The following is a 25,086-nucleotide window of genomic DNA, read 5'->3' on the forward strand; positions in this document are numbered from 1 at the left end:
GTGAAATTTTGTTACTTTTAATGCTTCCCATCGGGTTTTAATTAGCCAAGACATTATTAGCTTTCGCTGCAAGTGGAGGGCCTGTTGAACAGTTCCCAGCTAGCAGTTCCATATCCACTCAATTCACACCTGTCCGCACGGCAATTAACATGAAGAGCACTCCAAAAAAAATTGGAAAAACTCAAATTGAAAAGAAAAACGAAACGAAAAAAATGAATAATAGAAATAAAATTGAAATGCAATGCAGTCGCTGCACCAACTAGGGAAAGGAAAGTGAAAACAGTGATATACAAACTTATATATTATACATATACAATATTTGACTATGTTGTTGTTGTTGTTCCCCTTCGATTTGTTTTCAATTTCATTTGGATAGTTCGAATGTTTCTAAGACGCCGCATGCATAATTATTTAGTTAAACAAATTGGCGTTGCAAGGCCTCTGCTATATGGAGTAGATATCTTTCTCTCTCTCTCTTTCTCTCCGTCTCTCTCTCTCTCTTTCTCTCCGTCTCCCTCTCTTTCATACTCGTTTAGTGAAATTGAAAAATCATTTTGAAAGCGCTTCAATTATTTGCTGTTAACAACATTCCATGCCACAACTTTTTGCTCAAAGCAAATGTTTTGCCACAATTTTTGTTGCTGCCGCTCGACATATTACAAAATTTTAATTGCAGTCCGAACTCAACTCGACAAACGGCAAACAAACAAAAATGACCAGAAATGGACGATTATGGTAAATGGAATACCCTCCCGACAGAGAGACGTATCGCTTGTTATACGATTTTCAAGTCTTGGCAAAGAATCTTTAAAGACTTTGACATCAAAATCTCGTTAAGAACTGAGCGCATGTGACGAGTGAATACCCTGTGCAGCATTGTGTAAAGGCATATTGGCGAACCAGTTATTTTTAGGTGAAACGTGCTTACAGCAAATCTTCTTTAAGATTATAGTTTTTAAAGTGTATAAAAATATTAAAATGTTGCGAAAACATTCTGAAAGAATTGCATTAAAATTCTAATAGATTATTATTACTATTAAATATATTCTTAGATTTGCTTATGTATATTTTTCAATATTTTAATATTCAATATTTTAATATTTTTTTCTATTATTTTTTTATTGTATTTTGAGTTGCATGCAGCTAAATATATTTCATAACTTCGGCTGATTTCTCTTTAGTATTTTCTCTTTAATGGCCAACCACTTTGAGCCTAAAACTTTAGGAAGTGAATACTCAAAAGTGGCCAATAATACAGCACCTTTAAAAGGAATACACTTCAAAAAAAGTGGTAGCAAAGCCACAGCATGTGCCAGGCATGCCCCATATTGGAGTGCAGCAACAACAAAGAGAGTTGAATAAATGTTTAGCTAACCCAAATCCAAGACATAAGGAAGGAAACCAAACTGAGCCACAAACACCTGAATTTGTGTGTGCGTGTGCCTTGTGTGGTGTCTCTGGGGCGCACTTGTAATCCATTTTACGACCAGATCTCAAGCATAGTTGACCACAGGCGGCAGCAGCAGCAGCAGCAGGAAGTGTTTTTCAAAGAGTCCCATATACTCTATATATGGCAATCGTAAGGCATTTTGGCACCAAGCCAAACTTAGACAGAGAGACGACGATAATGGGGGCTGGGGGAGGGGGGAAGGAGGATTGCAGGTGGACGAAAAAAAAAAACGAAAATGAAATCAAAAAAGTGGTTTTAGTTTCGAGAAATGGCTGACGGCATTCGCGATGGCTCGCTGCCTCGATGCGTCGATGCGTCTCCTGGCCAAATCTGGTCTGTTGGCCAGTTGGGATGTTGCATAATAAAGTGGCAAGCTGTCGTCGGGCATGTCACTGTTGCATCAGCTGCCGCAACACACGCAACAACAAATTCATTTAAATATACTTGGACAAAATTCTACCATGAATTAACTGCGACACATAACTCAATTAGCTGTGGGAAAAGATTTTGCAGTTCAAGTGGAGCATTTTGACTCGCATTTTATGCAAATTTATTTGCTAAGCTTTTCCGCATACGTCTTGGAAAACGCTTGGGAAAAATAGCAGAAAAAAAAAACTGAGTTAAACATAAAATACATAAACGAAGACTGAAGGTCGCTATTGTCGCCGTTGTTGTTGTTGTCATTGTTGGCATTTGGGCGTGTGAGCGCCATTTGCCACGGCAACAAACACCTGTGAAAAGGTCAACAAATGCATCGTCAATTGACTTCAATTGCTGCTGCTGCCGTTGCTCGTTGAGCTATAAAAACGAAAGTGTTTCGTTCTGCTTCTAGACAATGGACCTAAAGCTGCAGAGCGGAAGTGCCGTCACGCTTCAATGAACGCCACGTAGTTCAAGTCTATTATCAAACAGGTAATAGTCGTCTAAGGCGGGAGTGACTGACTGCCAGATACCCTGATACGAGCAGAGACAGTCGTATACACAAGAATCTGCTGTATAGGGAGAGAGAGTGAGGGGGAGACAGAGAGAAGAGAAGCGAAAAAGAAAGAGAGAGTGAGAAAGAGCAATACAAAAAGATTTTGAGAGAAGAAAAGAGAGAGCTAGATAAAAATAGAGAGATAAATAGTGAGAGCGATAGATAGGCGGAAGGACAGACAAATATAGAGACCAAAATATAGGAGACATCTATTGCTCTTCTCATCTATGAGGGAATGGGAAAGAGCAACAATATGTAAGAGAGACATAGATACTGATAGACTTGGCTAATCAGCTCAGTTGATCGCCCTCATTAGGAATATAGTTATGGCCTCATTCCTCTCTCTGTTACACACACTTGCTCAAAGCTAATACACCCGCTTTAGCCACTTGCAGAGCTTTTAGCGCATAAAAGAGAAGAAGAAAAACGGCAAGTGAATTACATGCATAACGCATAGCTTGCCACATGCTACAGGCCACAAGCCGCAGCTCGTTGATGGTTTTCGTCTTTGACCAACACAATTTTTGACAAGTTGCAGAAACGGCTTCGAGTCGTTACCTAATGTACACACAATTTGCATAGACTGTAACGTATACAAACATATATATCACTATATATATTTGTCTGTATGGCTGTATATCTATGCTAATTAACTTAATTTCCACGATCTATAAAAGGCTAGCAAAACAATTGCAGCTGCTTTGATGGCGGAAATTAAGACAAAACTTTGCTCTGAGAATATTTTAATTGCTTTATAGAAATATCTTCAGCAACAACAAGAAGAGGTGTTATAAGAAGTACAACATCTGCTTAAGGCCAAAATTCTTGACAAGACAAAGGCAACATTATAAACGAAGGCTGTTAAGGGTGCTTAGAAGGCTTGGCATATTTGGGCAGACAATTAATCGAACTCGTCTACCTATCTCAGCAGATTTATATATCATATTCTGTTTATAGATTCTGTTTACTAATTCTTTAGATTCTAGCTTTTATTTGCTATTTTCTTGCGGAACTATTTTATTAGATTTATGTGGGTTAATTTTATAGAATTTATTTCTTGTTTATAATGGGAATCTTTCAGCATTTGTAATAAATTTGAAGCTGATGATTTTCTTTTTTTAGAAATTTATATACATATATTATTGTCATATATTCTTATTATATATTTTTATTATAAATCATTGTCTATTTTTATGGCGTAGTGGAAATATATCTTAAAGAATTTATTTTTTCAAAATTATTTCTTTTCTAATTTATAATTTTTTTTATTTTACTATTTATAAGTTGATTTTAATTTTTTTTTCTACTAATTTTTACTCAATAATTTTTATTATTTATTTTACTACTATTTATTTATTTTTATGTCTTATTTTACTATTATTCTTTTACTATTATTTATTTAATTCATTTATTTCATTATCCACAATTCCTCTGCCATTCTCTTCTGCTAGTTTTCAAATCTTCTTCATATTTTATACATCCCATTTACATAATTTATATATAGATTCATTCATAATCAATATTTGAATTTTTATGAATTTTATAAAGATTTATGAATTTTTTAATCCTTATTCTCTATTTGAAATTTAGTAATTTATCTATTTTTTATTTTTCTTTTAATTAGTTCAAAAACCTAAGAACCCAATCTAAAAATGCTAATGAAGTGAGAGCTCTGAGCTGGTGGAAACTTTAGCTGATTTACTTTACAAGATAAATGACTCGACAAGAAAAACTGAAAACTTTTAATAAAGAGAAAATATCTTCAGCTTCGGCTTCGTCTTCAGCTTCAGCTTCCTCAAGATCAACATCTACAAGTTATGAGCAATTAAATTGCAAATTAATTGTAAGCGAATTCTAAACAATATCTTTAAATTAAACCAACTTCAAAGCCAACTTCTTATGCGCCACACAAGGGCTGCCCACATAACAAAAACTAAGTACAGTGAGTACAGCAAACAAACAACCTAATTAAATACAATGGAATTTATGTAACAGAGAATTGAATCGCGAGACGACCTTGAGTGCCGCATGCCAGCAGCTAGATCCCATTAAAGCTTGATATACGGATCTAAGACGTGGCAATGAGTCAATACATATATAAATATGTTGCTATTGTAGCAGCCGCTGCTGCACATGATTCATGGCTAGAAGCAACTGCAACCAGATTTGATTTCAAGCCAAATGCAATAATCGATTTAGCTGGGCGCTTGGCGACAATTGCGAAATGCTACTCAAGTGCTGAAGACGAAGTTACGGCACTTGAACGCCAACTAAGTTGAGGCGACATTTATAGCTTTGAACTAATTTTCCGGTCAACAGCAACAAAAACAACATCAAATTCCTGTGGCAGAACAGTGGAAGAGCGAGCAAGTTTGTTGCCTAAGTCTTTTGTTAGCTACTAACTATATGTGAGTGTGTGCGCTTTATGTGTGTGCGTGTGTGTGTGTTAGTGTGCGCATGTGTGTGTGCGTGTTGGTACAGTTTTTGTGGCCTGGCTAAAAGCTGCAGCTACACAAATGCTTTAAAGCCGCTTTAAGCGTCGCGTCGCGGCGCTGCCGTCGCTGCGCTGACTGCGCAGTCAACGCTGGCGCCGGCGGTTGAAAAGCAAACCGCAAACCACTCTTACTTACTTTTGGCCACAGACGCTTTTCATTTCTTCAGTCTGTTAACGGCACGCCAGCGATGCAGACGCGTTAGCTCCGGCTAAGAAAAACAACGAACTTCAAGCTCAAGCAAATCTTCACTGTTAACTGTAAATTGTAAACTGTCTGTAACCAGTGCACAGTGGTACCAGAGTGGATTGAAAGTGCGTGCGCTTCCTGAACGAGTTGTTTGTGTTTGTAGTTGTTGCTGCAACTGCTGCTGCTGCTGTTGCTGCTGCATTTTGTTGTGCCATCAAGTGGGAGATATTTTTTGTAAAAATAGCAGCAAGTGAAATTTTCATACGCGTTCATTGCACTGCCAGCCCCCCTTTGGCCCCCATACGCGAGTGGCCTTTGCTAATCCCGCAAATTAAAACCAAAATTAAAACATTAATAGAGAGAGAGAGAGGGAGCGGTCGACATATACGAAATAGTGCTGCCCACTTGCAGCAGCTGAAGCTGTAAAGGTAAGTAGCATCAGCCAAAAAAGGCAAATAGAAATTTATCAGCCACTACACACAAGCAGACACACACACACACAAACATAGCGCGCAATTTGCTGTTTATTTTCATGCTCTAATTATTTGGAAATTTGATTTTTGTTTTCATCTTCAACAAGTGGCATGCAATTTGAGCGAGATAAAGATAGCGATAGCGATAGAGCTTGAGCTAGAGACGTCTGTCAATGATGTTCAAGCGATTTATGATGCAGCACAGCGGATGCTCTGCAGTCGACCCATTGACACAAAGAGCCATCTAGATAAAGATCTTAACAAGACCAACTCAACCCAATTTTCACTTAAGTGAAATTTCGGCTAGCAAGAAAAAATAACCTGGTTTATCTAAGCATTTACATAGACAGCGAGACAGTTGAGTAGACTAGAGTGCTGCTGCTGCTGCTGCTTATGACAAATGTTGGCAACTCGCTTTTCGCTTTCAATGGGCCATCATCAACATGGCCAACAATCCATCAAGCCGCCGTATAAGTGTGTGTGTGAGTGTGGCATATGACCATAACGAAGCTAATGTGCCGCATTTTGTCGTCATTTTTGGCAAAAATAAAAACAAGAAAGCGAAACTTGCCTCACACACACAATTACAAATATATATGGAATTTATTTTATTTTTATATATTTTTATAAACATATAAAAAAATCATTTCTGATTTTCTTTTATTCGTCTGCGAAATTAAATACTTTCTAATTACAATAAACGCAGGCAATGTCCGTTCAACGTTTTTTCTTAGCCTTTGGCTGTGGCTAAAATCACGTAGCCGACGCATTGGCCAACAAAGTCGCGAAAGTGTCAAGAAAACAAAAACAAACTCACTTTTTCTTTATTGTCATAATATATATGTGTGTGTGCGTGTGTCCGTGTGGCGCTTCATGTTTATTTATTTGGCTCTTAGCCGCATTTATGGACAGTCGAAAAAAATAAAAAAAACCATAAATGAAACACATGCCATGCCACATAAGCCCTACAGCAGGCAACGTGTCGCGTGCCACAGTTGTTTTGTTGTGTGAACGAAAGTGAAACGTGCAAATACCTACACACATACACACACACATAGTTCAGCCGTTGCCCAAATGCCCAGAAGCTATGCCATTGCACGTGCCAACCGCCCTGTGCGGTCTCTGCCAGAAACTTCGACAGTCGCCACAAACGGCAGCAATTTGTGGGCCAATTTATTTGAATTGTTTTTTTTTTGTGTTTTTCATGTTTATTGAGGCGCATTTTAGTGCTCACTCAACAGGTATTACAACTCTTTTGTGCATAAAAAAAAAACAGATTTTGTCTTAACCAACGGAAGCTATAAAAACTCGACTTTTCTTTGTTACCAAGTTTTATGTGGCTTGAAGCATCATAAAGAAAGGTTTTTCATTTGTAATTAGAATTGGCTTTTTTACAGCTGAAAGACTGTGATATGAAAGACAGCTGTAGATCTCTCTTAGACAAGAGATTATGTTATGCTTATGGACTTTATAGTCTTTTATGTAACTAGAAGTTTATTTCAAAGCTTGCTGAAGGAAAGTTGTGCTGTTTGATGTAATCTAGGAGCCTCAAGGATTATACAGCTAGGCAATATATATAATATATATAAAATAAATATATATATTTTATATGCAAAAGCAATGTAATTTGATGCGCATAAAAAAATTAAAAATAAATTAAAATATATTCTATTTCGGAGATAATATTAAACAAATTTGAATATAAAATAGAATTTCCATAAATATATTTTTTATACTCCATATATTTCTTGTTTAATTATGTGAAAAACAATTTTTTCTTATAAAATATATTTCTCCACTTTGAAGGCTCTCACAGCTCCCACGCTTTGTCGTTAATGTGTCCAAAAACATTTCCTTAATTGTTATTATAATTATTACGATGCGCATCTCTAACAAGGTTAAGTGCTCCCATTTGGCGCTGACTTCAATGGCTTCTACCTGGCTTTGTTCGCTTAGATAAGCTTTTGCTATTTATTTGATTTGATTTTCCGTTTGTTTTGGTTTTTTGTTAATTACTTAACTCTGTTTAGCGTCAATTTAAGCCAAACCCTATCATTAACTCTCTCCTGCTGTTGATTGGTCTCATATTTTATTCAACGAACACCAAAAACACTTTCAGCTTTAACTGAATTTCACACAAAAACAAAAGACTTAAGACACAAACTTGTTAGGCAAATAACCAACAGAAATTGAAATTGGAAAATCAACTAAAGAGCTGCGTAAATATGCTGAAGACCCTAACTACAACTCTGTTTGGTATATACCAACAACAGCCAGAAAATACCGCATAAATACTGCACAGTTGAAAAGAGCAAATAAAAGCAAATTTTGTTGTTGTCGCATAATCGTGATCTGCTGCAGTTGCAGTTGCAAGTTGCAGCTGCCCCCAGGGTGCATGTGCCAGATCAACGCTTCGACAGTTGATTAGTCAGCCGTGTCAAGCAAGGCGTACAATTTCGTTTCTAGACCGGAGTCTAGAAAACAGAGCGAGAGAGAAAAACAAGTTAAGGCTAGCCATAGCTATTTGTTAGCCAGTTTGTGTTGCTGCTAGACATGCCTCTATATATGTGTACCTGTGTGCTTAGACATGTATATTTGTCGTTCTGTGCAATATTTTCTCACAGTCCGAGCAACGTGTCGGCATCTACTCCATATATCGAGTCTCTGAATTGATCACTACTGTGCATCTATAAAGCAGCATCTGTGTATCTAAATGCACTCGTTTATGTAAATGGCGAGCAGCTTATTGCACAAGCTCACTGTGAGAATGTATGTATATATATCTGCAGTATATATATCCCACACAACTTTTGCTTTCTTCAGGCTGCCTGCTTCTGTTGACTTGGGGGCCACACTTGGCTGACGCTGTGGCTTTTGTTTTGTCAACTTTTAGTTATTGTGTCTATCTCTGTTAACTTTTGCAATTGTCGCATTGTTTTGGCTCTGGCCATATGCAATTGGCTCTATGTAATTAGCGTGTTGCTCATCCTTACGCAATAGGCTGCGAAATCAATCAGGTCAGCCGAAAAAAAAAAAACAATTTTAGCAATTTTAACAATTTAACTGTGATTTTGACTCATTAAGTCCCAGGCATCCGTTTCGACTCTTGCGCAATGCAAATCATATATATATATAGAGGTTTATATATATAATTTGTCGATACTTAAGCTGGGGCACAATGTGTTTATTAAGCTTTAAGGCCAAAGCAAACGTGATTAAAGCTTGGGCTATTTCCAATTCTTGCTCAATTGAGCATGTCCGGCGGTGGGCTACTGCACTGCGCTTGGTGGCACTGTACAGTGGTCACATACCTACACGCACTTTCACGCAAAACACTTTCGCTTTCAAATGCAAAACTCTGGACATGACTCAGCATTTAAATTTATTTCTTTTTTTAGTTTTAATGAATGTTAATGAATAAAAAGAAATTTCTTGACTTCTTTTGCATTGTGAATTGTTAATAAATTTGTTTAAAAAGTGATTGAAAAAAGTAGAATAATTTTAAAAAATTATAGATTCAATAATAAAGTAATATTTTTGTATGGGAATTTTCATATATATATATTACAACATATAGCTGGAAAATGGGCATGCTGACTTGACTTGGCAGAGGCAGGCGTGACTGAGTCGAGTCCATAAAGTATGCATACTGTTCTGTTCAGCAGCAACTGCCAAGTCCATCTAGATCTGTACATTCATTAGCTTATCTATTTGTAATATAAAATCGAACTTAGCTTAAGTAGCTCCTGCAGCTAAGTTTCAAATCAGCGCTAACTTTCATCATATTCATTATGTACTTCAGTTACATGGGAGCTAGACTCAACCAATGAATATTGATTATTACAGCTGTTGCAGACCTGCCTTGATTCAACCAGTAAATCGATCAAAGCACAGTTGCTCAATACTTAGCTCAATGTATCTGCTAGGCGGACACTCGCATCTAGAGCATTCTGACTTGTTTTTATAGATTTATGCATCAAGTACTTGACTGCAGAACTAGTTTGAAATACTCTATATAAATGTATTTCCGAATTCTGATATTTTGATTCAGCTATAAAAGCAGACCCTCTAGAGCTTGATTATGGAATGCTGAACATTTTCAGATTATACCAACAGATAAATATAATTTATAATAATATTTCCCAACAGACAAATCTAAGAAAAAATGCTGCAAAATATTTCAAATATTTGCAGAATTTATAAATAAAAATTAATTGCGCAAGAAACTAAATGTCAAGCAGGTTTGATTTACTGAGTTAAAAGTCAAAGAAGTAGATTGTTTAATATATATTTTATGCATATATATATACAGATATATAGATATTCTTTAATTCTGTTAAAGATCTACAAAAAATTGCACTCAAATTCTTGAGTACCAAATTCTTTTGACCCAAGTACAGATCATCTAAGCAAAGCCTCAAAAGTTTCCTTTTCACGACTTCCACCACTCTCGCTATCAATCGATGCTGATAAAAATCAAAGTGAAAATCATTTAACTGGAATGCGGACATTACTCTTACTCGTTCGCCTAAAGTTCGACTGCGCCATGCTCAGCTCATGCAGCAATATGTATGTCCGCTGATCACTCGGCGTACTTAACACACTTAACAAATGCAAAGCAGCTGTCTTATATATAGAGTGGACAGGCAGCCCGTTAAAGTGTGATGAAGATCGGCTACAAATTGGTTGCTTCATAAGTAAGATAATAATTAAAATTAAAATAAAATGTGATAATACGCCACGCATTCCGGCACATAATATTCGAAGAGGCAGAAGAAGAGGAGCAAAGAAACTTTCCAAATCGCTTACCTAACGAAGGTTGTCGTAAATTCTTGAGATTGCGCAAGCCCTTGCTCACCGAGGCGGCATATTTGATTCGATTTGATTTCTGAGCAGGTGCCTGGGCTCATTTGGAAAGCAAACAAAAATGAAAGTTTTCTGCTTCTTCAGCATTTTGTGTGGTTTTGTTGTTGTTTTTTCGTCGTGAAATTTTAAATTTCGTTTAATAATTTGAAGCATTTCACGTTGCGCCGCCGCTCGTTCGTGTGCGTTGCGGCATAAAATTTGAGGAATTAGTCTGGAGACGCCCAGCAAACCAGAAATCGAAATTAAACTTGGGCCTACTGTCTACACTACGCCCCCTGTGGCAAGAAACCTTTTTTTTTTAATGCATTTCAATTTTCCGGCAGCCAAAAACATGCTTCAAAGCTGCTGCCTTGGGGCACTGGCCAGCAATTTTTACTACTGCTGCTGCTGCTGCTGCTGCTATTGCTGCGGCAGTCAAAGCCATAAAATGCATTTCATTGTCGCTTTCGTTTTCATTGGAGTTCAATGTCCCAAGCACGCGGCGCATAAATTTTGCATTGTCGTTGAACGCCTTTGGCCCCAAATGCGACGCAGCGGCGCGAGGGGCGCTTCATATTTTTGCCATAAATTTGCCTGCGCCCAACGCAGTGACAGCGTCAGCTCCATAATTGGCCAAAGATTGCAAATTTTTTGAGTCTCTGTGAGCTCTTTGTGAACCCAAAGCGGCAAATACACAAATTATATATATATATATATATATATATATATATATATATATGTATTTTTCGTTACACACTCATTCAATTATATATGTAGATATGTTTCTTCATAATATATGAGACAGTTAGACAATTAGTTAGACTTGTCTGTCATTTAGTTAGTCACACGTGCAGCTCACAGCTGCCACTTAAGTGCAGCAGCAGCAGCACCTGGTTGTGCAAAAGCCCTCATTAAATCAACTCTTTGATTTATGATACACTTTTGCAACAGGGCATCTGGGCTATGTCATAAATATAGTATGGATATGCTGTTATTTGAGATATATTTTATACTCATTGAACCGCAGGAGAAGAAGAGAATACCAAACTCTGTTTTTGATATGTTAAGACAACAAAATAACATCTATGAAAACTTTAGACAATATTGCCATACCCAATTCCTAAACTTTCATCTGAATTTATACAGTATAAAAATATACATATGTTAGGATTGCGTTCTTTCTATCAATAATGTTTTTAAAGTACTGCCTTTTGTACATTTATTTTCATATGACAAAGTCAAGGCTTTTGTCTAAGACAACAAACATAACTTTTATTCCGATCTTTGTAGCTGAATTGCCTGAATGGCAAGTTCACTTAGAGAACTTAACTACAGAGGAGATGCGATGCAGCACAGATGAGACTTGTTTCTTATACATTTGCAAAACTTGTTCTCTTATTATTTTTTAATTGAAAAAGTTTAAGTTTGTTTAGCTTGCCAAAACATATAAATAGACATATAGTAGACAAGTTAGAGACGCAGATATCGAACTAACAACTTTTATATAAAATTCTTAAATCACACATATATATACATATATATATATATATATATATATATATAAAGCATATATATATTTATATAGATAAGTGTATTTAAGTTTCAACATCCTTCAGCTTGGCAATATTTTTGCTATGACTTTTTGGGAATTGAATGCGTTGCATTTCAATTAGTTTGCTGACCCTCAATCTTGGCAATTGGAAATTGGCAACTGTTGACTCATAGCTTGGCAACCAGCAACCGTCGGCAGTTGTTAGTGATCCAAACAACAATTTTTTATTTTTGGTTCCATTGCCAAACGTGCAGCCTTCCAGGCGCAATGCGTTCGATGTGCTCTGATAATTGTTTACGCTGCACTTTGTGGGCTTTTTTTTTTTAAATATCTTTATGTTGCGCTGCAGGCGTTGCTGCGAGCATCTAACCCACACCCAAGTCGCGTCACATTTGGCGTTGAAGCCAGCAAAGCGTGGCCAGCAACGAGGCGTTGATTTTGCCAGCCAAATGCAATTAAAGTCTTAGCTCGCATTTGAGATTTTTGTATGTTTTGTATCTGTAGCTCTGCATTGGTATTCGTGTATATTGTTTGGGATGCATTGCAACATGAGACCTCTGTTAACTACTTATTGTACCTTAAGCGTTCAGGTCTGTCATTATGTGCAAATATTTACAGTACTTCTGTCCAAAGATACTCTAAGAAGATCTGGAGTGCTCATGACTTGGCAAGAAATGGAACTAAAGAATGCAACTATCGAGGTTCAGCATAGAGTGTAGCAAAAGAAAAAGTATTAAATATATTTTAAAATTGAAATTGATTGAATTGACATTTATATTAATCTAAATAAATATATTTTATATAATAATTTTAATACAAATATTTTAAAATTTAAATATAAATATAAAATATATCTTACATTTGAATATAATTAAAATATTTCAAAAAATATATAAAAAAAATAAATAAATATATAAAAAAATATATATTTTAAAATTTTTTATAAATGATATTAATAATTATATATGTTAAACTTTAAATATAAATTCATAAAAATGTAAATTTAAAAATATTTTTTTTTAAATTTTTTATTTTTTTTACATGAATTTTATATATGTTTAATACTGTTCCTTATGCTACACAACTTTATATAAATTCATAACTAAATTTGAAGAAAACTTTAATATTAATATTTGTATTAAAAAAACGTATATTTTGCGCGTTAAGCTTGAGCAAGATTCCTTAGAACAATTTCATATTAAAAATATATAATTTGAAGATCTCTAACCCGATTTCTGCCTAGAGTATTTATTCAGTTACTTTGCCGGCTAGCACTTGCAATGTTTGGAGCCTCATTATTTTGTAATAACTTCAACACCTTTTACAACTTTATTTGCATATTTCTCTTTGCAGTTTCACAAAATCCCATTAAGAAACAAAACGAAACTCATTTGGACACTTGAATTTGCATTGTTGCCGCTGTTTATGGTGAGTATATTTTTGCGCTTTATAATTAAATTTTGTTTTTTTGGGGCGCGACTCTGTGTGGGCGTGTCGGCGACACCAGAGCCCACACCCAGTTAATCAAGGCGGCTGCCAGTCGATGAGGCAATGTCAATGCCAGCGCAATTGCTACGATTACACACAAATTGAAAGCCGATTGAACATAGTCTTTGAGGCTGGAACAGATTGTAAGCCGCTTATGTGTCTATGACTATGCCATATATGCTGTTAGGTTTTTTGGTTAACGGCTCAAACACACATCCGGCTGGGTTGGCCGCCCAACCGCAGCCTCAGGCATTAAGCTGACCAGCTGCAATTAATTCAAGGCTAGCAGAAACCACATGCTCGTTAAAGAGACGCCCACACAATGCTGTTTAACTTTCTTAAAGATTGCAAGATGAAAGGCAAATAGCAAGTACCTGCCAACGAACCGAAAAACAATAACAAAGTTACGACCGATGCCCAGCCGAGGGCATTGTCACATTTCACTTTCGTTGCAAAGAGATAGAGAGATACGGAAATATAGATATAAAGATAGAAAGATACTCATAAAGAGATACAAATATACAGAGGCACAGATACACAGATGCAAGGATACATACATGAAGATGCAGATACAAAGATACATGTACACAAATACTAATGCAAAGATGCAAATACAGATATAAAGATACAGATACAGATGCATAAACAAAGATACATTTAGATACAAATGCAAGCATACAAAGCTGCAGATATAGATGCTGCAAAAAGATACAAAGCTATATATACATTTGCGCAGATATAGATACAAAGCTACACATATTGAAGATAGAATTTTAAGCACTTACAAAGAGAACTTTGCACAGATACAGAAGGAGACATAGATACAGATAAAAATATACAGATACCAAGATACAAAGATGCAGATACAAAGATACACACATATACACTGCAACAGCATACACACATACAATAAGTGCATATGGACAATCATTTCAAGTGCAGGCCAATGTCTCTCGGAGACCTGAAGTCAGTCGGGTGTGACAACGGGTTTGGCTAGGCACCGCCTTTGAGCCCGCAGCCGCTCAATGCAGCCAGCTATTCAAAGTGACCGCAAGTGTGTTTAATTTCTATAATTTACTAGCTCTCTCGCTCTCGCTCTCTCTCTCTCTCTCTCTATCTCTCTCCATCGTTAGTTGAACTTTCTTCTTTCACTGTGCCACCTGTAGACCTCCACGAATGGGTCTATGTGGCTCCTGCTCTGGGTTTGAGTTCCGTTTTGGCGGCTGTTACGATATTTCGCATTTATTGTTTTTTATTTTTGCAGCTTTTGCTTTCGTTTAACCCATTTAATGCGGGTCTGGTCTGGTCGGGTCGGGTCTGGCATCCGTTATAAGCATGTGCATTTTTCATTTCAACGGTAACAATAACAACACACACACATGTGTGTGTGTATGTTCGCCTTTAATGCAGTGGAAAAGTGAAAACGAAAGTGATCAGAGCTGCAGTTATCCAGTTAGCTGATCAGTTGCTCGCATGCTCAACCGTCCAGCCAACTCCGGTCAGTTGACTTTCGTTTTGGAATCTCCGCTCTCTGCCAGTGTGTGTGAGCACCTTGATAATGATGATGCAATTAAAGGCCAGCCCAGCCAACACGAATTAACATATTATCCATATGCAAAATCAATCTGCAATGAGGAAATCATTGGACAGTTGAGCGCTCACAATGATCACTGATCATTGATCACATTGTTCATGATGACAAATTATAGACACTGTTTATACTAAATGCAATTTCTCGCAATGACCAAATGCAACTGCTACAATTATGGCAATTGGTTGGCATTTATGGACCGTTAGGCCGAGGCAGAGTTGTCGACTTGCTTTGGCCAAGTCCAAGAGCCGGCCATAGCCGGCAATTATCAGTGGTAGTTGCGGCTGCGGTTGCGGTTGTGGTTATAGCAACCTTTCACCTGTCCCGGCCTGCCAACAGGTTTCACATTCCTTCAAATGCAAATCAATAGAATCGCTGCCCACTGACCTTGCTTTGTGCTTTTTGCTCTTTGCACGTATCGTGACGAGGCGCTTCTAGAGCTCTGCTGTAGTCTGTTATTATTATTGTGTCACGAAATTGATTTGTAGAAACAATCGCGAAGTTAGAAATGATCGGAAAATCTCAAGGGAGAATTATCTTAGCTGAGAATTAATTGTAAATTCCATTTGCTCAACTTCTACAAGGATTTAAGGGAAGGAAGGCAAGGAATGAAGGGTGGAAAGATGGAAGGAAGGATGGAAGTAAGGAATGAAGCAAGGAATGAAGCAAGGAAGGAAGGAAGGAGGGAATTAAGGAAGGAAGGAAGGAATGCAGAAAGGAAGGAATGAAGGAATGATGTAAGGAATGATGCAAGGAAGGAAGGAATTAAGGAAGGAATGAAGAAAGGAAGGAATGAAGGAAGGAATGAAGTAAGGAAGGAAGTAAGGAAGGAAGGAAGGAAGGAAGAAAGGAATGAAGTAAGGAATGAAGCAAGGAAGGAAGGAAGGAATTAAGAAGGGAAGAAAGGAATGAAGCAAGAAAGGAAAGAAGGAATGATGAAAGGAAGGAAGGAAATAATGAAGTAAGGAAGGAAGGAATGAAGTAAGGAATGAAGTAAGGAATGCAGCGAGGAAGGAAGGAAGGAATGAAGGAAGAAATGAAGTAAGGAAGGAAAGAAGGATGGAAGGAAGGAAGGAATGAAGCAAGGAAGGAAGGAATTAAGGAAGGAAGGAATTAAGGAAGGAATGCAGAAAGGAAGGAAGGAAGGAATGAAGGAATGATGTAAGGAATGATGCAAGGAAGGAAGGAATTAAGGAAGGAATGAAGAAAGGAAGGAATGAAGGAAGGAATGAAGTAAGGAAGGAAGTAAGGCAGGAAGGAAGGAAGGAAGGAATGAAGCAAGGAAGGAAGGAAGGAATTAAGAAGGGAAGAAAGGAATGAAGCAAAAAAGGAAAGAAGGAATGATGAAAGGAAGGAAGGAAATAATGAAGTAAGGAAGGAAGGAATGAAGTAAGGAAGGAAAGAAGGAAGGAAGGAAGGAAGGAAGGAAATAAGAAGGAATGAAGTAAGGAATGCAGCGAGGAAGGAAGGAAGGAATTAATGAAGGAATGAAGAAAAGAAGGAAGGAAGGAATGAAGCAAGGAAGGAAGGAATTAAGGAAGGAATTAAGGAAGGAATAAAGTAAGGTAGGAAGAAATGAAGGAAGGAAGATACGAAGCATGGAAGGAAGAAAGGAATGCAGGAAATGAAGGAAGTCTCGTCAATACAGGAGTTGGGAAACATTTCTACTACAGAGCAGGCATTCTATACACATTGTGTAGTTAGACTTAGACTTAGACCTAGATCACCTTAACATTTTAAAAGCTCTAAAGCGGCAGAAACTTGCTCATGAAGTTCCTATCTTTAAGAAACTAGGCATTCCATTCAAATTAAAGAATTCTCGTAATTGAGTTCAGGGAATTCTCATACCCATCTTGTAATTTAAGATACTCACTCACTCACACTCAACTTCTCTCTTCGTTCGCAGGCACTTGGACTATGAAACGACGCATGCAACTCATTGCCGTTTGGCTGGGCCTTTTGGCCTCAGCGAGCTATGCACAAACGCAGAAGGAATCCTCTGCCAAATGGTCGCGACAACTGGAATCTGTTGGCAGCGCTGATACTGGCGATGCGCTAGACTGGGTGCCACTAGCACAGCCCCTGGATGAAAGCGGCAAGGATCGCTCGGGCAATGGACGTGTGCTGACCTACTCGCAATCCTTTCCGCCCAGTGCACGTTTCGGGGATCTAAGCAAGCCATTCGATTATCCGTATCAGTTTCAGCGTTTTCCCAATGCAGCGCCGCTGCGACATCAGGGACCACCGCCGCCGCTGAAGAGCAGCGCCTCCCAGGAGCCCACCTCACAGTCGTTCTTCAAGTTCGAGATGCCCTTCCACAATGAGGCCAATCAGCCAAATGCGCCGCCTACGCTGCAAACGGGCTACCAGATACAGCATTCCTTTGGCGGTAGCTCGCTGCCTGCTCCCTCCTCGCTCTTCAGTCCACCCTCGTTATTTGGCCAGCAGCCGCAGCAGTATTCGGACTTTCAGAAGCCACTCGCCCAGGCGCTGAGCAAGCCCTTGCATCAGCAGAACTATATACAGGATAATTTTCCACTGAAGTCGCACGCTAAGCCCATACCCACTCAGGCTTCGCTACAGAGCGTAACGCCGCAAGTCTTCCCCGTAGATCCGGAGCCGGAAAATGTGTTTGGCCTGAACAAGCCAGCTGCGACCTCGGCTGCTGCCGGCGCTGGCAATCAGCAGCAGCAGCAGGAAGTTCAGCTGCTCTATGTGCCCTATGATACGCTCTACAATCAACAGCAGCGTCAGCCGCAAAGCTCGCCGGGCCTCGGCTCGAGCAGCAACTTCGAGGTGAACAAGTTCAATGTGAACGCCGGCCTGCCGGCTGTCAATCCCTATCAGATCAATCAGTTCTACACACAGGATCCGAGCGTAGGCAGCGACTTCTTCAGCTCTGGCACCACAACACGACCAAGCACCACCACAACACAGCCGCAGCACATCTTCCAGAACTTTGCCCAGCCGCAGGCACAGGTTCAGTCGCAGCCGCAGTTTACGACAGCTAAGCCGAAGCCAAAGGCCCATCAGCCGCCGTTGGCCATGTTTTTGCTGCGGCCCAATGCACGACCCACTCAGTCGGATGTGGTTGCTGCGCTGCGCAATGCACGCGCTATTTCGGTTATCGATGCGCCCACCAAGCAGACGCCGGAGATTTTCGTTGGACCCGCCGGCATGCCCATACCCGATGGCTATGTCAAGTTCGATCTGCCTTATCTGTCGCAGCTGGCGCACAGTCGTGACCTCCAGGACGTGTCGTTCTTTGTGGCACCGCTGAGCTATCGCACGCCCAATGGCTTCAATAAGATTTTGCTGCCCGAGCCTCATGTAGGTTCCATTGTGATCAATCGCGCCAAGGATAGCGCTGCCATACAGGAGCTCGTCCAGGCTCAGCCCGTGCGCTCGCAGCGTCCAAGCAGCACGCGCAATCCCTTCGAGAGCACCACACAACCACAGCGTGGCATTGCCAGTCCAGCGCCGACGCGTGGCAACAAGTTCAGCTACTACTATGTGCAGGACGGCAACCAGCAGCAGGAGGTGAACGCGCCGAAGCCGCCCAAGCAGGAGCGGCACAAGAAGAAGCGACCACAGCATGTGGCCGTGGAGCAGCCCGTTTACCGTGCGCCAGCCAAGACACCGAATCCCTTCGATACACTGAATCAAATTGGCGGCGATGATTTCTTCCATACACTCAGCACCAAGCCGAGCAGCACTTCAACCACTAGCTCCACTTCCACTTCCACGTCTACAACGACGTCCTCGACTACCTCCACGACGGCTACGCCACAAACTCTGTTCACCTACAGCTCAAGGCCGCAGGTGGAATTCCCCAGCTCCAATGGTCAACTGTATCCACAATTCGAGAGCGCACCACAGCTGCAGCCGGTGGTGCAGGAGCAGGTGCCACGGCTCACAACTCGCCCGCCCACATCAACGACAGCAGAGGAGGAGCTGCGCATGAAGCAATACTTCCGTCAGCAGGATGCGTTCCGTCAGCGGCCACAAACCACGAACCCACCCTTTGAGCAGTCCGTACAGTACACGCAATCCTCGCTGGACTACGAGGCACCACAGCCCACAACGACGCAGCGGACCAAACAGCGCGTTAACATCTATACGCCAGCTGCAGTGCCAGTGACGACCTCCGATGTGGGCTACAATGTGGATCCGCAGGCTCAGTCGCCGCAGAATCATCGTCCCAGCTACAATCAGAACGAGGTCAACGTGGAGTACGAGCCGAATCCGTATCATGTGCCGTCCGAGCTGCCACCGCTGACGCCTGATATACCCGGCTTGGTCAACAACTTGCAGGAGAAGGATAAGCTGCCAGCGAACACAACGCCACTAAGCGAACCCGAGCCAGAGACACGTCCGACGCGTCGCCCGCTGTTGCGTACGCGCAAGCCGGCCATTTCCAAGGTGGTGACCACCTCGTCGGTGTCCTATTCCGAGTCGGAGAGCAATGCCAAGCTGCCAACGCATCGCATCAGACGTCCCTACGGCAGTCGAGGCACTGCAGCGGACAATGCTGGCGAGGAGCTGCCCAGCACAACACGTCGTCCAGCCACATCGCGTAATCCGCTGCTGCGCAATCCCAATCGCATACGCTATCAGCCCACCACAGAGGAGCGTCAAACACTGAAGACCAAGAAGAAGCACTACAAGGGCTCGAAGAACGGCAAGCCAAGCGAAGATCAGGACTTGGACTATCAGCGTGATGTGCTCAAGCAGAATTATCCCGTATTCAAGGCGCCTTCCCGTCGTCCCACCAGCCCCACAGCCATACCCAGCTCCTATGATGTGGGCAATACCGAAGGCCCCGCCTCGGAGACCCAGCAGGTGTACACGGTAACGCCCAGCAACAGCATAGATCAGGGCGAGCAGGGTGTCTATGTGCCCAGCCTGCTGGAGCCCATGCAAATAGCGCAGCATTATAATGAATTCTCCAAGGATAACTATGGCCCTGGCTACTTTCCCAATCAGGAAGACCTTAATCCCACAGAAGCCATTGTACGCAACGAGGTCAGTCCCATCTACACAACTTTGGCCACAACAACGCCGTCAACGACCACAACAACAGCCACAACAACACGAACAACCACTGAGGCACCCGTGACAACAACAACACGTCGGTCGCCCTTCATACGTCGCAATTACCCGAGAGTACGCACCACAACAACAACTGAAGCCTCCGTGACCAGCACCACCCCAACCACCGAAGAGCGTCCATCGGTAAGCATTTGATGATGTTTTGCAATTATCTATCCTAACATCTTGTGGCCTACAGCTGCGCTCTCGCCTGCCGCCGCGGCGTGTTGTTAAGGTGCGCCAACGTCAGCGTCGTCCCACACATCCTGCCTCCTCTTCGACAGCTGCGCCCGAAGAGGAAGCGGAGCCCGTTACCCAGCGACAGAACCTGCGCAAGCTGAGCCGCTACAACCAGGAGCAGAGCGAGCAGAAAGCGGTAAGTGAATGGATGAGACGCGAGCTGTAATCGATAATTAATCGAACAATCGAACTGCAGCAGCCAACGCCGCACACGGCACGTCGTCGTTACAAGCAGCCCTTCCAGCTGGAGGGTCAAGAGTCGCAATGGTCGCCCGCCTCGGAGACGGGCAACAGCAACACCAACACCAACAGCTTTAAGCCGCTCAATCCCAAGTACGGCAGCAAGAGCGAAGCACACAACTTCGACAATGAGCCAGAGATTGTGACGGCGGGACCCACAGATCAACCGGAAACCTACGAATTTAACGTAGCTGCCAATCTTGGTGGATCTAGTGGTGCACAGCGCACCACCCCGCCGCTCAAGGAACCCAATCTCAAGTAAGCGCTAGAGTAATAGAGACAATTTTAAGCGACTTTACCCATCGCTCTCTCACTTGCAGGCCCGAGAAGTCCTTTGCGGAGCTGTTGGAGGAGGTCATGGGCAAGGCGTCCGAGGAACTGGCCACCGAGACGCCCACAAGCAGCACCTTCGGACGCCTCAACAGGCGCGGCAAGTGGAAGAAGTCGCGCATCGCAGGCGGCGCAGACAATGGCGAGAACTTCGAGACAGCCGAATCTCAGAATCTGGGACCACAGCTGTATAATTCGCTATATGCGGGCAAAGATCCAAAGGCGGAGCTGGAGCTGAAGGCAGCAATAACAACCACAACGCCCATGACAGCGGCTACCGAGGCACTAACCACCAGCAGCACGGCTGAGCTGGTGACCACCACAGCTGCGGCGCCCACAACGCCAGCGGAGTACGAAGTGACCACCATCAAAACGCCGGAGGCAACAACCACAATGGCCACAACGCTGGCGATGAGCGATGAGAGTGCCACGCGTCGCATGGATACGGCTGCGGATGTGGACGATCTGGACACACAGCCAAGCATCTTCTCCGAGGTGCGACAACAGCTGCACGATCTGTTTGCCATCGACGAGAACGAGGATCAGGCTGTCACTGCAGCGCTGGCAGCTGTTGGCAAGCGTCGTCAGGATTACACAAGCATCAGGCGCACGAAGCCCGTCGAGAGCGCCACGGTGGCGGCGACGGAGGCGCCCGCCGATGTGTTGGCCATCACAACGGTGGCAACGCCATCTGGCGGCAAGGAGGACAACTTCCACAAGGATCTGATGCAGCATGTCGTCTATGCGACATCCACATCTACCAAAGTTACCTCCGAGACAGAGATCTGTTATCGCGGCCGTTGCATACGCTCCGAAGATTTGCCCGCCAATCACAAGCTACACTGAGCGAAATTGAAGCGCACAAAGCTTCGCATGTAAATACGATAAGGCCAAGCGATACGCGTTAGTTGAGGGCAGTACGAATTCGGTCATTCGGAAGCTCTGAAGCCTCACATCCGCTTGCAATTAGCTTTAAATTACGAATATATGTTTTTATGAACTAAGCGCACTTAGACAGATATATATATATATATATATATATATATATATATATATATATATATAGGCATACATATATATGTCGCATTCTATCTATATTCGAACAATTTAGTAAATATCGTAGTTAAAATATTTAGTTGATTAGCGTAAACATAATACCACTTAGGCAGCTTAAGTTTTGTACAATAAATGATTGAAGAACTAACATAAATAAAGAATCAAAATCGATAATATATTATACACATATCCAGTCATATTTCTATTATAAACTTTATAGCTATACAGAAAAACAATTAACAACAGTCAGCGCCCGCAAGCCAAGCCCAAATCGTCTAAACGAATCACATTTCAGCTATATATGCTCCTAGTAAGCCCCATTATCAAAGCAAGTTCCAATTACAATGTGAAAAATCTCTGCTATATATAATTCATAGGAATTGAAACAGATACTATAACAGCTAACGCTCAGACACAACAAAGCTAATGTTTCGCTTTTAACACGAAGCCAAACCCAATCTCTAGGATAGAAAACAGACAACTGACATTAGTTGATATTGGTCAAGGTATTTCTTCGCAGACTTCTAAAAGATAAAGTCATTTGTGACAACAAAACAGAAATTCCTGAATGAAGTATAACAATTATTTTCTTACAGATAAGTTAACAGGAAGTAAAAACACTGTAAAGCAAAAATAACTTAAATGACAAACAAACCGATAACAACATTCGAGATGAATAAACTAAAGACAGAAACTTAAACAGAGTTAAAATATGATGCTGCTACATAGCATAATAAATATTTATATATACATATATATATATTTTGGTTTACATAAAATAATGTTTGTATTTATTAAATAACTTGTATATCATATGTCATACGTAACTAATTGTTGTAAAGTTCTCTATAAGCTAACATAAAATAGCGGCAATCAATTCCATCTTATAATACCCTACGATAAGGTACATCAGTTTCTAGCTAAGACTCACCCCAGAATGTAAATTCGAATAGTATAGGAATCAATTTTAAACCTATATCCCCACTTAGGAATCAATTAAAGGCGCGCGTTCCGTGTTCTCATGCCCATCGACAGGCACAGCACGCGTTTGTCGTGAGCTAGGATTGTTCCATGGCTGCACAGTAAAGCGCCCAAACACGATAAACACTAAATTGCCAACGAAGTAGACAAAGGCAGTGAAGTAGAAGACAATGCGCCATTGCGTTGGATTCGTCTGTAAAAGTAGCACAAATTATCATCAGTATTCTGCAAGTCTTTTGTGACCAACTTACCTCATCCGTAACGATGAGTCCCACAATCAGTGGGGCCAAGATACTCATCACATTCGCAGCGCAATTGGTGATGCCCATCAAGGTGCCAGCGAAATTGGGCGACAGATCGATGTGATTCACATGGAAGCCCAAGTAGCTGGCCGAATTTGTGGCCACTGCCAGCGTGAGTAGGCCAATAGCCAGCTTGGCATTGGCACTGCCTTGTGTGATGAAGCCCAAGCCTAGCAGCGCCAGCATTGGCAGCCAGAGACCAATCGAATTGAAGAGCTTGCGCGAGAAACTCAGCGACATGGAGCTGCCGTTGCGCTTTAGCATATCCGACAACCAGATGAAGAAGCAGGTGAGCAGAATCATGGCAAAGTAGGGCAACGCGGACAGCGGACCATTGTGCTTGATGTCCATGCCCAGCACACTCTTCATGAACGTCGGAATCTGGGTTAGCAGTGTCCAGAAGCCCCAGTTGTTCGCGCAGTGTGCCAAGAGCAGCGACAGGAATGGCAGCGATGTGAAGATGCGGATCCAAGGCGTGCGCAGCTTTTGATGTGCCGCGAATTCTTCGCGACCCGCATCCGATGGGCGTCGCAGCTGCCCCGAGGTCTCAATGTAGCGGCGCTCATTAGGCGTTATTGTGGAATGCTGTGCAGGAGTGCTAGCGCACAAGTAGATCCAGATCAAAGACCACAAAATGCCGGCGCAGCCGGAGATGTAGAATATGCTCGGCCAGCCCAGCGAGGAGGATGCAATGTATCCACTCACCGACAGCATGATCACAGTGCCAAACTGTGAGCCCGAATAACAGTAGCCCACAAGGCGGCCACGCTCCTCGGCGGGTGCCCATTTGGACAGGAATGTGTGCGTGGATGGAAAGATGACGCCTTGGCAGAGTCCTTGGACGGCGCGCAGTACAACGACCAACTTCCAGCCTCCAGTCAGTGCACAGAAAGGCGTCAGCAGTGCCAAGCAGGAGCAGATGAGCACGCCAAAGAAAAGCATATATTTAGCACCAATTATTGCAGATAGGTAGCCGCCCGGCACTTGAGTCACGACATATCCCCAAAAGAAGCTGCTCAACAGGTACGACTTGATACTCTCGTCCCAGGGGAACTCTGGAAATGCTGGATTGGTATGATTGCTGTCTGTCATGGCCACGATGGCCACAGAGAGATTCACACGCAAAGCATACGCGACAGCCAAACCGAAAAATACTAAAATGCATTGCAGATGACGCACTCCAAAACGGGGACCTGCCGAAAAAAGATAAAAGTTCGCATGAATCACTCATCATTCCGCAACTGCAGCGGATCACTTACCAGTATTTCCAATGGCGTCGTAGCCTGTGTGACTGCAGCAGTCTGAACAACCTAATACCATTTTGGTTGATTAGTTCTAATGCCGTTGCTGTGTTGTGTTCGCAATGACTGTGTCTGAACGTCTAAGCATTTCGCGCAGCTGATAAGCCAGCAATGCTCTTGAAAAAAAAAAAAATAACACGCAAACTTTTCAGCTTACTGCTGCTGCTTACGTTGCGATTTGTTATTTTTTTCTACGTTGTTGTGGCCAGTAAACACAGTTCAGCTGTTGCGCCAGCTGTTTCCGTGCGATAGATGCAACTATCGTCCAGCAAATACATATACAGCTGTGTGCGATAGTTGTGTTCAGCTGCCTCAATAATTAAACTGTGTTGCCTGAGCATAACGAATTTTAAAGCTAAAAAAGTTACGGAAGTGACGGCAATTGAAATGTTTTTTAATCAAGTTAATTAATGTTATCAAATCAGCATTACTATTATGATTCCAACAGTCATCGTCATTGGCGAATAAACAAAGCAAAGAACTTGTTCC

At 41.7% G+C, this 25,086-nt stretch overlaps 2 protein-coding genes across 2 annotated transcripts; one reads left to right on the forward strand and one right to left on the reverse strand.

Annotated features, from left to right (window-relative positions):
* Positions 1 to 5,400: 5,400 nt before the first annotated feature.
* On the forward strand, positions 5,401 to 21,986 carry LOC111604108 (mucin-5AC). Its single transcript, XM_023322017.2, has 6 exons — positions 5,401 to 5,535; positions 13,331 to 13,405; positions 16,963 to 20,291; positions 20,347 to 20,523; positions 20,584 to 20,885; positions 20,948 to 21,986. Exons 3-6 carry the CDS (start codon positions 16,974 to 16,976, stop codon positions 21,801 to 21,803), a joined length of 4,653 nt encoding a protein of 1,550 aa, XP_023177785.2. The 5' UTR covers positions 5,401 to 5,535; positions 13,331 to 13,405; positions 16,963 to 16,973; the 3' UTR covers positions 21,804 to 21,986.
* A 796-nt stretch (positions 21,987 to 22,782) lies between these two features.
* Positions 22,783 to 24,841, reverse strand: LOC111604065 (putative inorganic phosphate cotransporter). Its single transcript, XM_023321934.2, has 3 exons — positions 24,556 to 24,841; positions 23,246 to 24,489; positions 22,783 to 23,187 (listed from the first exon to the last, which is right to left on the reverse strand). Exons 1-3 carry the CDS (start codon positions 24,614 to 24,616, stop codon positions 22,999 to 23,001), a joined length of 1,494 nt encoding a protein of 497 aa, XP_023177702.2. The 5' UTR covers positions 24,617 to 24,841; the 3' UTR covers positions 22,783 to 22,998.
* Between the last annotated feature and the right edge of the window lie 245 nt (positions 24,842 to 25,086).

This window comes from Drosophila hydei, unplaced genomic scaffold (genome assembly GCF_003285905.1).
Source record: "Drosophila hydei strain 15085-1641.00,03,60 unplaced genomic scaffold, DhydRS2 tig00008122-arrow-pilon, whole genome shotgun sequence".
Taxonomy (NCBI): domain Eukaryota; kingdom Metazoa; phylum Arthropoda; class Insecta; order Diptera; family Drosophilidae; genus Drosophila; species Drosophila hydei.